The sequence below is a fragment of the Syngnathus acus genome, chromosome 5 (genome assembly GCF_901709675.1).
Source record: "Syngnathus acus chromosome 5, fSynAcu1.2, whole genome shotgun sequence".
Taxonomy (NCBI): Eukaryota; Metazoa; Chordata; class Actinopteri; order Syngnathiformes; family Syngnathidae; genus Syngnathus; species Syngnathus acus.
The window spans coordinates 10426813-10443758 of NC_051091.1; the positions used below are offsets into that span (position 1 = coordinate 10426813).

The 16946-nt window shown below is 42.5% G+C and overlaps 1 protein-coding gene across 1 annotated transcript in view; it reads left to right on the forward strand.

Moving 5' to 3' along the window:
* Positions 1 to 2757: 2757 nt before the first annotated feature.
* syn2b (synapsin IIb) overlaps positions 2758 to 16946 on the forward strand; it is a 36531-nt gene continuing 22342 nt past the window's right edge. The window contains exon 1 of the mRNA XM_037251676.1: positions 2758 to 3571. Coding sequence (XP_037107571.1) covers positions 3129 to 3571 — 443 coding nt within the window. The 5' untranslated portion in view covers positions 2758 to 3128. The remainder of the gene's footprint in view (positions 3572 to 16946) is intronic.

The window sequence follows — 16946 nt, forward strand, 5'->3', positions numbered from 1 at the left end:
GAGTGTTTATTTTATAGAGTGATTTTCCTCGTTGTAGATTTACCATGGTTTGGTTTGTAATTCAATACATAAGTGTGTAAATTGTAATGAACTACTTACATATCCAAAATTTCAATAACCTCAGCAAAGCCGTCCTTAAATCCGTTGATAAATTAATACATTTACTCAATTCACCATGAGGATGGAGACCTCAACTGATGTCATGCTATGCTTCTTTTGACAACAGCGCCTCTGCTGGTTGTCACTGGGAAGTGCAGTCCATTTTGCCTGAACCGCTTCAAGACGCGATAAATCAACAATCATTTCAACTTATCGGTTAAAATACCCATCCCAATGTGCAGCAATTCTTACGAAACGTTCTTATGCAATTTTCCTGATATTAGACACCGCCTACATGCTCATTGGATGGACTCGTGCACACAATAAGTACAAGCATCTCTCCAGCTTTTTGCACCCGTTGCCATGGAGATTACCATTGCTGTCCGCGCTATCGTGATGGAACATCAAAAGCATCTCCGTCATTAACCAAACACACGCACACACACATTCACTCACACACACTTGTGTGGCTGCCCAGATGCTGCACAACCCTCTGGGAAGATCATAACATCCACTTTGATTTTCACGTCTTATTACTAAATGCTTTTTGATTTCTTTTCAGGAGGGACAACTGTCGTCTTGCGTGCTTGCATTCATTAAATAACCCAGGTTTGTAAATGCAACATGTGCCATGTAACATGTAGGCCAGGAGGAGCTTATAGGATGTCTTTCCAGTTCACACGGCAAGCTCGGTGACTCACCGCAGTGCCCTCACGCGTCACCGAACAGCAACCGACGGGTGCTCTCCTTGACTCGGCTTGAATCTGCAAACCTGTGCATGCATGTTTAACTAAGGAGTATGTTTGAAATTCAGCTGTGAGAACCACAACACAGTCGGAAATCCTTTGCATTTTTTTCCATTCACTTTGTTTTGTCAGCTGACACTGTTCTCATTACAGTGGTATACTAATTCACAAGCTGTCAACACACGTGTGTTAACTGGGGCATCAGTCATCGTTAGCAAGGCCTGTCAAAAGAGATGAGAAGCTTTTGTTGGTATTGCTTTAGGGTGGAGGTTAAAAAAATAGTTGCACTAGTCTAAAGGGTTAGGGTTCTGCTTGTCTTGCATTTTAAATTAAGTAATCAATCTCTTCTGATAGATGCACATTCGGCTGACAGTGTGGAACACGTTTTCCCATCCTTTAGGTGAGTACCATCGAGAACCATTTATTAATAAATGCGAGCTTGTTAGTTAATTGCATTGGTAGACACAAACCACTCTCGTGCGGTTTTGAAGTGAAAGTCTTCAAATGTTATGCCTAATTAGTCTGCTACAACGTTAGCATCGGTAGCTAACGGTGTAACTGAAGGTTTTATCGATATGCTACCTTCCAGACTTGAAAATCATCACGGTGAAGTAATTCCACGTGGCTTAAAAACTCATTAGACAGGGAACTTAATGGGCATTTAGCATGTTAGCCGTTAGCGCCTTTATACATGCGCAATAATGGCTGCCATTTTTTGTTCACACGTGTTAGCAGCACATGTTCCTTTCGCAGCACAAATAAGGGTATATTTCAGTTTAGTACCATTTTATGATTTTTAGCTTCGACCCAACCAAGCGTGTCGGTCATTGACAATTTTTCCAAAGCCGTCAACAGATTGAAAGCAACCTTGATTAAATGATTAATAAAGGTGAACTGAGGCGGCTCGGAGGCGCACTGGGTAGCACGTCCGCCTCACAGTTAGGAGGGTGCGGGTTCGATTCCACCTCCGGCCCTCCCTGTGTGGAGTTCGCATGTTCTCCCCGGGCCCGCGTGGGTTTTCTCCGGGCACTCCGGTTTCCTCCCACATCCCAAAAAACATGCTTGGTAGGCCGATTGAGCACTCCAAATTGTCCCTAAGTGTGTGTGCGAGTGCAAATGGTTGTTGGTCTCTGTGTGCCCTGCGATTGGCTGGCAACCGGTTCAGGGTGTCCCCCGCCTAAAGCCCGTTGACGGCTGGGATAGGCTCCAGCACACCCGCGACCCCTGTGGGGACTAAGCGGTTCAGAAAATGGATGGATGGATAAAGGTGAACTGCATGAAAAGCTGTATAACAATACCTAATACAGATAGGATAAAATTCGAAGAGCTCATCTGAAATCTCGGCACTTCACCCTTTTTCTGATATTTCTAAGCCACAAGATCGTACGGCCAGACCTTTTGCCTGCAGAATTGACGAGTTGTGCGCCTCTCATGCTTTGACACTAATATAATAAGACAGAGGGACGGATAGCGGTGTTTGTTTTTAGACTGAAAGAGACCACAACAAATAGCTGCTGCAAGACAAAGTTTTGGCATTATTTTGATCGTTCACATGTGCTGCGGGTGCTTCAGTTGACTCAGCAAGAGATGATACGAAAACATCCAATATCCTCTGGAAAAAAAATGCAGTAAGCTTTGTTGCCATTGATGTTTTCGAACCTACCCTGTTTCCCTGCAAATAAGAATTTGATATGGGACTGGAGGGATGGATGTTTTCTCCAAATGTGGGTGGGGGTTTTTACGTGTTTAAGAGATGAATGGCACGCAATGGTGGAAACCCCTTTACTGGTTGCACACGGCACACAACGCTACCAGGCTGCAGCACGACACACACAAACACACAGACAGGAATGGTGTATGATGTAGGAGGAGGAGTGAGTGCGAGGGGAGGGGGGGCGTGATAAGCAGAGCCAGCAGCATCCCTTCATTCGGCACGCAGGAAGTCAGGAGGCGGCAGCTATAGTTTGAGAGTGGAAGAGCAGCAGCATCTCACCCACAGGGGGCGACGCCACATCTCTCTCTCTTTCTCTCCCGCGCAAAACGCATCACGCACATGCAATCGTGAGAAGCCCAGCAGGAAGAACAACAGCGTGGAGAGCAGTCTCCTGAAGACTGGAGCAGGGCTGCGTCCATCGCCTTCATCCATTGCTCCATATGTTCTCTGACATTCTTCACTCAACCTCGGATTCTCACCTCTACGCTTCGCCGTGACCCTCTCTGCCCGCCCGTGCGCGCTCTCGTTTGACCACTAACCCAAAGAAGAAAGGATTTCCAGACGCCGCCATGAACTTCCTACGCCGACGCCTCTCCGACAGCAGCTTCATGTCCAACCTGCCCAATGGCTACATGTCGGACCTCCAGAGGCCGGACCCGCCTGCGCCCCCTCCCCCGACCGCCTCGTCGCCGTCCCAGCAAGGTCCCGTTGCATCCCAGGCTCCTGCCCAATCTCCCACCCAAACCTCATCCCAGGCCCCTGTCAGCTCCCCGGCTCCTCAGGAGCGCCGCCTGTCCCAGCAGGCTCAACAGCAGCCTCAACAGGCCCAATCCTCAGCCTCATTCTCCTCTGGCAGTTCCTCCGGGTTCTTCAGCTCCTTCAGCTCCATCACCAACGCGGTTAAGCAGACGGCGGCATCCGCTGCCGGCTTTGTGGAGCAGTCGGCTCCCTCTCCTTCCCTCTCCAAGAAGTTTAAGATCCTCCTCGTCATTGATGAGCTGCAACATGAGTGGTGAGTGACCTTAGGGATGATCCAATAATATGACAACCTGATCCTCAGCAAAGCTAGTCGTCAATGATCAACACCACATATTCTGCTGTCATTTTTGTTTGTGCTCCATTGTGCACTCGCCAGACCAGCTCCAAAAATAGAAAAAGCCTCGTAGTTGAGCTTTTCTCAAGGGGTCACGTGTGTAGTGCTTTCACCATCTTGTGTATGTATGTGTGCATGTGTCAGAGAGCTGTGAGTAAGTGTTTCATCCCTGGATAGCGCAAATTGGCTAACAGCTTATTATCCTTACGCTAACAGCGCATACATCACCCACTGTCATGAATCGTGAATAAAACATCACTCTTGGCGGATGTATTGTGTAATAACGTTTCTAACTCCACACTTCAAATCAGGTAATATGTGGATCGCAAAGTACACCCTGTCGTTGGATATTGCTCGTGTGATGAGATTATGTAATTGTCGGAGTCCCAGCGCATGTGATTTGGCGATTGTCACGTCCTGACTCTATCTTGTGTTGCTCAATATTGGTAGTAGGAGTCGATCAATCTTCAATACCACCCACCCTGTTCGGGGTCATGGTGTGTATCCCAGCTCACTCAGATCTACAACCATGACTGGTCACCAATCAATCGCTGAGGAAATGAAACCACTATTCTCGAACCACTGCATGCATTCTTCTTGATTCCATCCTCATGAAAGATGCAGCTTCAAACAGGAGCACTTAGAAGAGCACAGTCCACCGTCATGACGGAACAATAATGCCAGATTGTGATAGATTTCTCCCTCCAAGATGAGTGGCTAGTGATATCATGGCCTCTTTTACGCAGAGATCCAGTAAAATGGTCCCATTAGAGTCGTAAGATCTGGCAATAACCCTCCTTTGCTATTTACTCCATGAAGGAGAGATATTGCCTCCAGTGTGTCAGCTTTTTTTTTTTTATCCTGCAAGCAGACATGTAAATATATGACAACATCACCCTGGTGTAATGTATAAAATATTTCACAGGGCAGGAGAATTGAGTGTGAAACTTCACACCACTCGCCCTCCATTTTAGTATTCTCAATTTACACATCATCGGGTCCTTGTTACAGCTCTGCGACGACAGCTAAGGGTGGAGAGACCCACCCGGTCCCTTTGTTCCATGTCAATGCTGTTTGTACTGAACATTGACCCAGATAAAGTTGGAAACAATGTGATTTGATGACAAACAGGCTGAAAGAGAAACGCAAGTCCAATGACTTTTAGTTGCTGTATGATAGCCATAGATGACGATCCGTCATTAAGACACATTTTCTTTTGACCTATAATTCAACAAAAGGTAGAATCCGTAACGACATCCAGTTTCACACAGTGACACAGCATCATGCATTCAGATCATGTATGGCCCCCTCCAAAAGTATTGGAACAGCAATTCCTTTGTTTTGGTTGTATAAACATCTGTGGCTCATCGCCATTACATCCTTGCAAAATCCAATTCGGTCCACAAACGATCCAATTATACGGCCTTCAAACGGGTATCGCTTGTCACGATTCATAAATAATTGTGACAATATTCCGAGAGCATAGCCTACCTCGTCACATTTCGGCCTTGGCAGAGTTAATGCGAATGAAGAGAAATGCTTTCACAAGCCATGCATCCGTTTTCTGTACAGTATGGCTAATCCTTTTCAAGGTCTCAGGAAAAAGGTGGACTTGTCAAGACATATATAGAGACAGACAACCCATCCACTGTCACTGAGTGGGAGCTGAATCCACACTGCCTACATTGACGTCAGACAAATGTACCACTACACCATCAGTGACCTACTTTCACTCTTATTATGTTTTCAAGAATGTCATTTTCTATCCCCACTACAAATCCATGGAATTATTTTAGAGCTAGTAACTGGTCCCACGGTGCAATGAAAAAAAATGTCACTCAGTGCGTTGGACTCTGATTACTCGGTAGCTTCTGTAGAAATGACTGATTTTACAATTTCCAGTCTTTTATGATTGTGTGTTTTATTCAAGGAGGTTCCCAAGCACAGTGCTGGGTTGAATGTGAATATGAATGGCAGCTCTGCAGTATGTTAATCCTGCGTCTCTTGCTGCGAGTGTTTTGGTGGCATATGATTGGATGGCGGCCATCCGTGATGCAGTGACGAGCAAATGTGAGAAGACGCCGCAGCCTGCATCCATAAAAGCATCGCATTTGAATTCATGGCTGAAGAGAATGCAGTCTTCCTTTTTTTATAATGTTTGCGGCAAATGTTTAATTAGAAAAATAAACACGGTTCTGATTAAAAATATAATTGACATTTTAATACAGTGTGTGCGGATATGTTTTATATTATGAGTGACTTTCATATCTGTGATCCTAAAATACTGAAGGGCATTTTTAATTGGAAATATATATAATCTATTCAAAACTGTGATATCAGAAAATTACAATTTATATTTATAAGGCTTCACATGATTATAAATGGAATCTCAGTTCTATCGTTGCTTCTTGCATGTGCGTCAGAGAGACATTGCACAAATGTTATTGATTTTCCACGCTGCAAAAATTAACACAAGAGCTTTCATGCTCTTAACTTTCAAAACAACAAACCGTGTTAGAATCCCTCCTCTAGATTATTTTCAATCATTATTATACCATATAAGACGTCATCAAATAACGGCGCGAATTGATCTGCGTGCACTTCACATACAGTTAGCAACTTTTATTTTGACTTGCCTTTGATGCAGTTGATTATTATCATTAAAAAAGCCTGTGGTGGAGAAATAACTATATAGACTGCTAAAAGCAGAGTCTCACATTCCAGGGAAAAATAAGAAGGGTCCATAAAAATAAGAAATCGAGCAATAGACATCTGTGATGGAAGCCGATTGTCATGGCTCATTCGCCAGGCGGCTTGAGTTCCATTTCCCACTCAATGACGGGACGATAGTTTTCTGTCTCTGTAGGCGGCTTTCCCATTATAGGTTCCAAAATGGCCAGAGCAAGGTCTCTCTTGCTTCCCTATTACAAAAGGCAACAAATTGTGCCAGCCACTCAAGTGAATGGGTCCATTCAATCGAATGACAACGAATCCCATTTTTCCATATAACCCATTTTTTGTCTTTGTTGTAATCGACCATTCTGTATCAACCAATATCGACACTGTGCAAAGAAGGAAATTGGGTTTTGAAAGTCGGTACTTGTCGTTCTCTCAATGTACAGTTTACCTGGTGATGTTATCAGCTTTGTGATTTTTTTTTTCAAAACTAGCTAGATGTTGTTACCAGCTACAGATAATTTATTCTTTCCAGAGAAATACATCCCAGTCAAGCCAAGTGCCGTCCTTAGCTGACACATTCAGTCTAGTATAGTGCACATTTGCAATCACAAGAGGCATGTTTGGAGGCAAATCGGGGCTTAAGCACTCAATGGGAATCCATTGCAAAATGCAGCAGAGCACGTGCCGAAACGTGCTTTACTGTGCATTTAAACGTACAAGTACATTTCTTGCCAGACTTTATAGGCTCAATCAATTAAAAAAAACGATTCATTTTAATTTAAGATCAGTTGTCCGGCAGTAATAGATGACCTTATTTGAAACACCTCCCGTCCTTCTCCTTGGTGCCATTTTTAAATATATTACGAGGTGATTTATTCACTCGGCAGTCACCTTTTTTGCCCAAAGTGTCTTACATTTAATCCCCTCAAAGTTTGAAAAGGTTAAACTGGAGATTTAACAGCCTGTAGCAGAATCTGGGTTCTAACAACATTCTTGTAACATTGTGAGGGCTTTTAAATCACCACTCAGTGAAAAAAGCTTTTGAGCAATCTGTCACACTGTTTAATGACCTCAGCATAGATTTTTTAACATCTTACAAGTCTATTTGACAAACATTGGCATCTTTTGCTGCAAGAGAAAATTGGGGTCTTGATATTCCTCTAAATATCAGAAATTAGATATGATCCAGTGCCGTTTTTTGCAAACGTGCTTCAAAAAGAGAGGAGGAAGATGAAAGGACGAGCGTGTTTAGTAGTGCAGACGTAGCGGTTATATAACGCGCTGCGAGCCCGCTGGGTTGACGGGTGACGGAAAAGACAGAATCCAGGGACGTTCAAGGTGATTCCGGCATGATAAATAAAATAAGGCTCTAGTCAGGAAAACACCTTTTCTTTTTAATTACATGTCACGGCCACCTCGCCTCTTCTTTTCCCTTTGCTGCTTCTGGTTGCCTTTCATCATGACAGTCTGTGTGCGTCTCCAGAGAAGGAGACTGCCGCTACTGTTACTGCCGGCTTCCGGAAGTGATGAAGCAATGCGATAAGACGTGGTGAGTCAGCAGTTTAAGCCCAAAGGCCACATCTGTTCTCTTCCCCTTTGCTCTCTCAAATCAGGACTGCACATCACCCTTTTTACTCGTCTGTTTCTACGTCAGCACCAGTGATTCCATTTGGTCCAGCCCTCTATTTTCTACAGGGCTTGTTTTCATTAGCATGTATGTTTTGGAGATACCCCAAGGAAAAATGTGCCAGCAGAGATTCAAATCCAGATCCCCTGATTGTGACCATGCTGCCTAAATTGGTGTCAGTCGGTGTCATTTCATTGGTGGCTCTGCAGTGTCGTAGGAGAAGATCAGACAAGAAGCGACCTGAGCAAGAATAATTAATCAACATTGATGCATTTTGAAACCAAGCACAATTAAGAACCTATTTGCACCGTATTTCACTACTAGCAGATTTTATTTTGACACTAATAAGAGTGTCACCACACAATTAATCCCTTGTTGTCACTCCTCACTCAACCTCTACTAATGACTGCATAATTTACGTGGTGCCGTTGCTTTCTGATAAAAAGAAAACATTGATTTATTATATGGCTGCTAAGCAGCAGATTCAAGATGATTGCACTGCTAATTGCACAGCTTACATGATGAATGTTTTCCTTGTAGCATTATTTATTTCTGTGCTCGCTCCCAAGGGCCTGGGTCCTTAGTGATTGCAATGGCAGCGGTTAAGTCAATACTTACTAACTAATCAGCATCAATTGAAGCTTCAGTCCTCAAGGTCTGCTGCAGTTGGACTACCAATTATTTGTTTACCTTTAGCTTTCTAGTTAATTTTGCACTTGATGGGAAGTACGGTGCCTCCAGTGACTCTGGAGGTCAGTAAGACAACAATTGCAGAATGCAAATTGCAAAATGAGACGATCCAACAATGAGTCGATCAGTTTTTTTTTCTTAAAATCTAATATACAGTATAAGCGGTCTGACCTTTTGCTGATTGTCGGATATTGGATCAACAGATCTCTTCATTTCCTCTGTATACAGTATACAGCCGCTCAAGGACAGAATGGGGTGCCGTTGCATGAATGGATATGGAAGCCGCACAAAAGATGTGCCTTTTTTTTATTTTTATTTTAAGGCCAATAGAAATGAGTCCAGCATACCCTTCTGTCAAGTGCGCTAATGACATATTGAGGTATCTTTGCAGTGAATCACTGTAAAGGAGTGTTCAATCAACACAGTAACCTTTTCTGAAAACATGCAGCAAAGGGCAACCTTCGGCTTGACAATACAAAGAAAGAGGCATCGTTAGGTTTTCTATGTGGGCGCTCTGCAGATAAACCAGTTACCATGCGTGAGGCGAACAGATACCGAAAAAGCCCATAAAGCATACCGATTGGTCTCACACCAACTGGTGTTACCATGGCAACAAGTAATTCTTTCCTCCTAACTAGAAACTAGTGCTGTCAGGAAACTTAGATGAGATTTAACATTAAATTAGTTGTAGATGATGGGAAAACAGAGTACATAACAGTTAATGGAATCAATTTGATCTTTTTTAAACACTGAAAAAACTGTATTTAATTTACTCAATTTTATTTCATGCGCAAAAATCAGCCGGATCCTTTTTCAAAGTATTGTCTTTTTAAAAAATATATCTCGATCCAGTTGATTTCATTCTGCACCACCACTTAATGAAATAAAATGGAGTAAATTAAAATAAAAGTTTCAGTGGTAAAGGTGAATCTCAATAACTTAGAATACTGTGGGAACGTTTATTTCATAAATTTAATTCAAAAAGTATAACTCATACATTAAATACACACGGCGGGCGACACACAAAATGAATCATTTCATGATTTGATTCATTTGGAACATTTCAAATGTTTTAAGAAAATGTATTACAAATCTAATAGTATCACAAAACACACATGGACATACTTTGAAGTGTTTTAGTTGCTATGGCGACATACTCATTAGAGACATCAGAGGTTGGTGCTAAAGCATGTGCTGCACTGATTATGCTTTGTCATAGTAGAACTCAAATTGCTGTTTATGTTCTAATACACATTCAATATCCAGCCAGCAAAGCCTTAACAGTTGTTCTCCAGCTTCACTAAGTTCAGGTAATTTGATCTTGCTGTGCTGTGGTGTGGTGCAATGCAATTAGTCGACTGGGGCAAAAGAGACGCTCTCTTGTGCAGGCACACTGTATCTAATTAAGACATACAGTATAATCTCAGTTGGTTCTGTCAGTCTCAGGGGCAACAAACACACAATTGTATTAGCAGGAAGCATCCAAAGTGCATATTGCGTGATGCTGGTTTACTTCCAAGGTTTGGCTTTTTAGCTTTTTAATTCTTTCTGTTATGCTTCCAGCATGTTGAACACGCACCTTACCTGCGCTACACTTCAACGGATTTAGGCGAACTGCTTAGTTTGGCTGGGATTCAAGTCGTCTGTGTTCAGTCTCACAACGGCGCAAACGCCCGTTTGTAACCACACCCATCTATGAAAATATCTTTAACGTTAGTTCAAAGCGGACAAAGTCTTTAATTTGCAAGTCGTGCTACCGCACGTGCGTTTCAGTTTCAAGGCTTGTATAAGCGTAACCATGACAACTAAGTCTTAATATTTTCCTTAATGCAAAATATTTTAACTGAGAAGGAAGTCGTAACAGACAATTGTGTCATCACAATTCTTTAAAAAGTATCTTTACGTTCATAATTCGTCCCCCTGGGTTGGGTGCAGACGGCAAATAGTAAACAGGTTTGCTGCCCGAGGTCCTCCTAAATGAATTCTGAGGTTCTGGCTTTTTTCCAAGAGCATAAACAAGATGAAATCTGATCTTGTGTCAGCTGGGAAAAGCTTCCATGTATCACCCTTGTTTTTTTTTTGTTTTTTTTCTGCAGCATAAACACCATTGTTGGTTTTACTGGCCGTCAGTAGAGGGATAGGACGAGCGTAAGAAAGGAGAAAAAGAAAATGGAGCGACAAGAAGAGTCAGATGGGAGAGCTGTGATAATAGCTGAAATGTTGTTAAAAGCCAGAGAACACAATGAGCAAAGACAATGTTCAAATCTATCTAAAGAAACAAGAATTTTCTCTCATGGTCCAATGAGATGCTCTTATAGATCAGCAATTTAACTTGGCCTAAAGCCCGTCTGAGCAGCTGCTCACTATTGCTTTGGCCCACTCAGTATTTCCGCCCCGGGGCATTGTTTTACAACACACAGTGGGATGCGGTGCAATTGCTGCATTTTAAACCTGTCTTGGTGTTAGAACTAAGTTATACAGAACTCTTAAACAGTCTTTCTTGTTTTAATTAAAGACCCTATAAAGTGAATTTAGAGATTTGCTGCTCAATATAGTAAACATGGCTGCAGTCAATTGGTTTTAATCTCTTCCAGGTCAACCTCAGTTCTGCTGGAGGTGGGAGTTGAAATTTCTTCTGACAAAAGATTCTGCCAGACGTTCCCGGTTGAGCCTCACAGTATAAAACAGGAATAAGACATCAATGTCATTACTACGATAAGTCGGAAAATCTGTTGTTCTCATAATGACTTTTATTAAAGTCTGGCTTTAGGAATCTATTTGAAATATAGCTCCTCGGTTCAACTGCACTCCTCCGTTTTTCAATTTGGCATGCGTTGTGTGCCGCACTCATATTCATGCTGCAGGTCACATAAATCAAGGGTTAAGTAATTGAAGAAGCCTTGACTTGATAGATGTCCTTAGGCTGGAAAACTCTCAATGAATCATTTCCATCTCACTAAAGAGATTAAGAAGAGAGGAGGGAACAATTCAGAGGTGGCTGTCTGTTTCCGTATGTGCCGCAGCGGCACCATGCCAGCGTGGGCGGTTTCACGGTGCCTGGCTGCATCGTGTCGTCGTGATGTCCGTGTTTGCATTTCACCCACCCCGGGGGGAGGGGTTCACGTGACATTTCTCTCAGCAAGTCCTTTTCACATTACGATTTCAGTGAGCTTACCTACGCAGCCTGCAAGTCGTGACAAGAATATCTCCCTCTTGAGGCTTCATTTACAGCATGCTGAGAAGTCAGTTCATACACTGTAAATAAATAATGAAGTTTTGAAAATATTATGAAGCGTTTTATTCTTTATATTTGTACTACTTTGCATACCAAAACAGCAGCACCTACCAAAACATGTAAACAGGTTCTCTGATGATTTAAAATGTAAACGTTTTGTGCTCTCTACACAGACAGACAGAATTTTAGACACAGAGGCTTTGATAATCCACGTGCTTGTCTTGCATATATGATGGAAATGTTTTTTTAAAACACTAAAAGGGCAAAAGAGGGAGAGATTAAGCAGTGTAGCAAAGCCAAACGTTTCCATCTCCTGTCTGTGATGTCACAAGGTGTTAGGAAAATGGATGTCAAGGATAATAACGAGCGAATGGGGGAGGGAGGAAAAACTGCAAAGCTGTGCTTTTGTTTGGGGAGGATAAGGAGAAGGCTTTTTACTGTATAGTAACAGAAAAGATCTGTGACACGTGCCTCGGTGCTCCCGACTGTGCGCCATGGCACATCTACGCCCCGGGAGGCTGCTGCACTCAGCCATGTCATGGCTCAGCACACACACACACACACACACACACACACACACACACACACACACACACACACATTAATCCGGTCATTTAAGTTGCTAGGTGGTCTTCAGTGTCAGCTGTGTTTATATTAACAAAATTAAAAATAGATGCACAAAAGGGCAATATTAGAATGGCATTTCTCTGACAAAACCATTAAGAACAGATACAAGTTGTTGCAAAATCAGGGAAAATAAAAAATAAAAATCAGAAAAAAACTTTTTTCAGACAGTGTTTTACATGTATGGGGAATTTGCTTTGATAACGTGCTACACATAGACAAACAAAGATGATATAAATAAATGTGGAAATATATAGTATGTAAAAAAAAACAAATGCAAGCTGTATAAGAATAGTATCTGCCTTGGTGTGTCAATGTATGAATTTGCATATTCACTAATAGGTTAATCTAGTGCAATTTTTTTTCTCTCTTTTGAGGTAGATGTGTCATGTACATTACCCCTATTTAAAAATAGATGTAAACAAACATCTCACATATAATCAAGTTTAGCAATGACCTGTAACTCACATGAGAAAGGATGGGTTAATTTTCATTTTATCACAAAATTCAAAAGTTTAGACCTTACATGTCTAAGAAAAAAAGTAAAGTGGTGTTTAATATATCTTGCTTGGGTCATCTAAATCTTAGTAAGCAGCATATGTGAGGATAATTAAATACTGATACAGTAGTAACAATTGGACAATTTAAAAGCAACCGTGATAAAGTTATATATTGAAAAGGATTACTCCAAACTCACCTCTCTTTTTGGCAGACTTTTCATTACTTGGGCCACGAGATGTGAAGGTACAAGAGGTCACTTCTATGACTTCTGGCATCAGCCCATCTGAAATGATGATTTTTAAGTACAGAAAAAAATATGTTAAACTTATCTTATTAGGACAGCAAACACACTGATCAAGGGTACAGTTTCTAACAGCAAACTAAAGAGAAAAAAACTATCTACACTAAGGAGTTATTTATTACAATAATGTCCTGTAGAACCAATCTTGTTGGAACCAAATTTGGATTTTGGTAAATACTAGACAGAGCAGATATAAATGTAATGGACTTGTAATATTTAAAAGTGGTGGAATTAAAAAAAATAAAAATCAATATTGAAAACGAGTACTGACCTTAAACTGCAGTTTTACAAACTCACCTTTCTTTTTGGCCATTTTCTTCTGAGTTGAACGACACATGGACGCATGTTTCAACAATCCATCTATAGGTGTGTGTGCCACTGGTTTGTTGAGGCTCCATGAGGAGAACCACTAAAACCATGTGATCCAATGGTTGGCTGAATGCTGTTTAAGGTACCTTCTGACTAAAGAACAGCTTTCCAACTAAAAGCTGTAAACTAAGGGAACAAGAAAAGCTCTACAAGGTTTATTTCTTACAACAAAGTCTAACTGAATGTTACCTGTAGGCTGGCATCTTGTTTGATGCTATCATCAGGGTAAGAGTTCAGCAAACTTCTGGGTTAGGGTAAGAGCTAGGGTTAGGACTCACACCCCAGCGACCTGAGTTCAAGTCTCAGTGGAACCTCAACTATTTTGGCTAACCTTAACCCTACCTCTTACCCTATTCCTAACCCTAACCCTAGCCCTAGCTCTAACCTTAACCCTACCTCTTACCCTATTCCTAACCCTAACCCTTACCCTAGCTCTAACCTTAACCCTACCTCTTACCCTATTCCTAACCCAAACCCTAGCCCTAGCTCTAACCTTAACCCTACCTCTTACCCTATTCCTAACCCAAACCCTAGCCCTAGCTCTAACCTTAACCCTACCTCTTACCCTATTCCTAACCCTACCTCTTACCCTATTCCTAATCCTGACCCTAGCCCTAGCTCTAACCTTAACCCTACCTCTTACCCTATTCCTAACCCTAGCCCTGGCTCTAACCTTAACCCTACCTCTTACCCTATTCCTAACCCTAACCCTACCTCTTACCCTATTCCTAATCCTGACCCTAGCCCTAGCTCTAACCTTAACCCTACCTCTTACCCTATTCCTAACCCTAGCCCTGGCTCTAACCTTAACCCTACCTCTTACCCAATTCCTAACCCTAGCCCTGGCTCTAACCTTAACCCTACCTCTTACCCTATTCCTAACCCTAGCCCTGGCTCTAACCTTAACCCTAGCTCTTACCCTATTCCTAATCCTGACCCTAGCCCTAGCTCTAACCTTAACCCTACCTCTTACCCTATTCCTAACCCTAGCCCTAGCTCTAACCTTAACCCTACCTCTTACCCTATTCCTAACCCTAGCCCTGGCTCTAACCTTAACCCTACCTCTTACCCTATTCCTAACCCTAGCCCTGGCTCTAACCTTAACCCTACCTCTTACCCTATTCCTAACCTTAACCCTACCTCTTACCCAATTCCTAACCCTAGCCCTGGCTCTAACCTTAACCCTACCTCTTACCCTATTCCTAACCCTAGCCCTAACCTTAACCCTAGCTCTTACCCTATTCCTAACCCTAACTCTAACCTTAACCGTAACCCTAGCGCTTAACCTAATCCTAACCCTGACCCTAACCCTAACCCTAACTCTTACCCTAACCCTAACTCTTACCCTAACCCTAACTCTTACCCTAACCCTAACTCTTACCCTAACCCTAACCCTAACTCCAGCCCCAAGGAGGTATATGGTTTTATGGGGGAGCACATGAGCAACTCTGTTGCAAATTTTTCAAGGATGAGATATTTTTGGTCCCACTGGGATTTGAACTCAGGTCGCTGGGGTGAGAGTACAGAGTACTAACCACTACACTATGGAACGCACACCATTACTCCATGGAAGTTACGTATATGGTTTTATGGAGCAGCTCACAAGCCAGATATAGGAATAATATAAAAAGGAATAGGTAAATGCCAAGATAGTTGAGGTTCCACTGAGACTTGAACTCAGGTCGCTGGGGTGAGAGTCCGGAGCACTAACCACTACAGTATGGAACCCACACTACTAATCCATGGAAGTTACCTATATGGTTTTATAGAGCAGCTCACAAGCAAATAGTATAGATAGGAATAGGTAAATGCCAAAATAGTTGAGGTTCCACTGAGACTTGAACTCAGGTCGCTGGAGTGAGAGTCCACAGGACAAACCACTACAGTATGGAACCCACGGCATTACTTCATGGAAGTTACATATATGGTTTAATGGACCAGCTCACAAGCAAATTGTATATATACATAGGAATAGGTAAATGCCAAAATAGTTGAGGTTCCACTGAGACTTGAAGTCCGGTCACTGGGGTGGGAATCCAGAGCACTAACCACTACACTATGGAACGCACGGCATTATTTCATGGAAGTTACGTATATGGTTTTATGGAGCAGCTCACAAGCCAGTATAGATAGGAATAGGTAAATGCCAAAATAGTTGAGGTTCCACTGAGACTTGAACTCAGGTTGCTGGGGTGAGAGTACAGAGCACTAACCACTACAGTATGGAACCAATAATATCACTTCATGGAAGTTACCTATATGGTTTTACGGAGCAGCTCACAAGCAACTAGTATAGATAGGAATAGGTAAATGCCAAAATTGTTAAGGTTCCACTGAGACTTGAACTCAGGTCACTGGGGTGAGAGTCCACAGCACTAACCACTACACTATGGAACCCACACCATTAATACATGAAAGTTACCTATAAGTTTTTATGGAGCAGCTCACAAGCACAGCATACATGGGAATAGGTAAATGCCAAAAAAGTTGAGGTCCCACGGAGACTTGAACTCAGGTCGCTGGGGTGAGAGTCCACAGCGCTAACCACTACAGCATGGAAACCACGCCATTGTTTCATGGAAGTTACGTATATGGTTTTATGGAGCAGCTCACAAGCATGTATAGGAATAGGCAAATGCCAAAATAGTTGAGGTTCCACTGAGACTTGAACTCGGGTCGCTGGGGTGAGCATCCAGAGCACTTACCACTACACTATGGAACTCATGCCATTACTTCATGGAAGTTACGTATATGGTTTTATAGAGCAGCTCACAAGCAGTATAGATAGGAATAGGTAAATGCCAAAAAGGTTGAGGTTCCACTGAGACTTGAACTCGGATCAGTGGATTCAGAGTCCAGTGTGCTAACCATTACACCATCGAACCACAAGGTCCAGACCATGGCAGGCATATGCTGGTGTGGGAGCCAGAAGTTTTGAATTTTTTTTTTTTCTTTTTTTTTTTCTTTTTTTTTTAATTGCTAATGTGTCAATTGCTGGGTATCTGAAACCAGTTTTTCCAGTGTCCAGAGACCAGCTATTCCAATTTAGTCCCATAATTGGCTTTCTGTACAGCGCACAAGTGGCAGGGAAGTCTGGGAGTACAGTCAAACCTCGGTTTCCGAACGTCCCGGTTCTCGAACAAATCGGAATTCGAACAAAAAAATTCGAGTTTTTTTTGCTTCGGTTTTCCAACAAAATTCGGAGGTTGAACCTCGCGAGATGAGCCGAAAGGACCCGAGAAAACCCGACCGCGCGGCCCGGATGCCG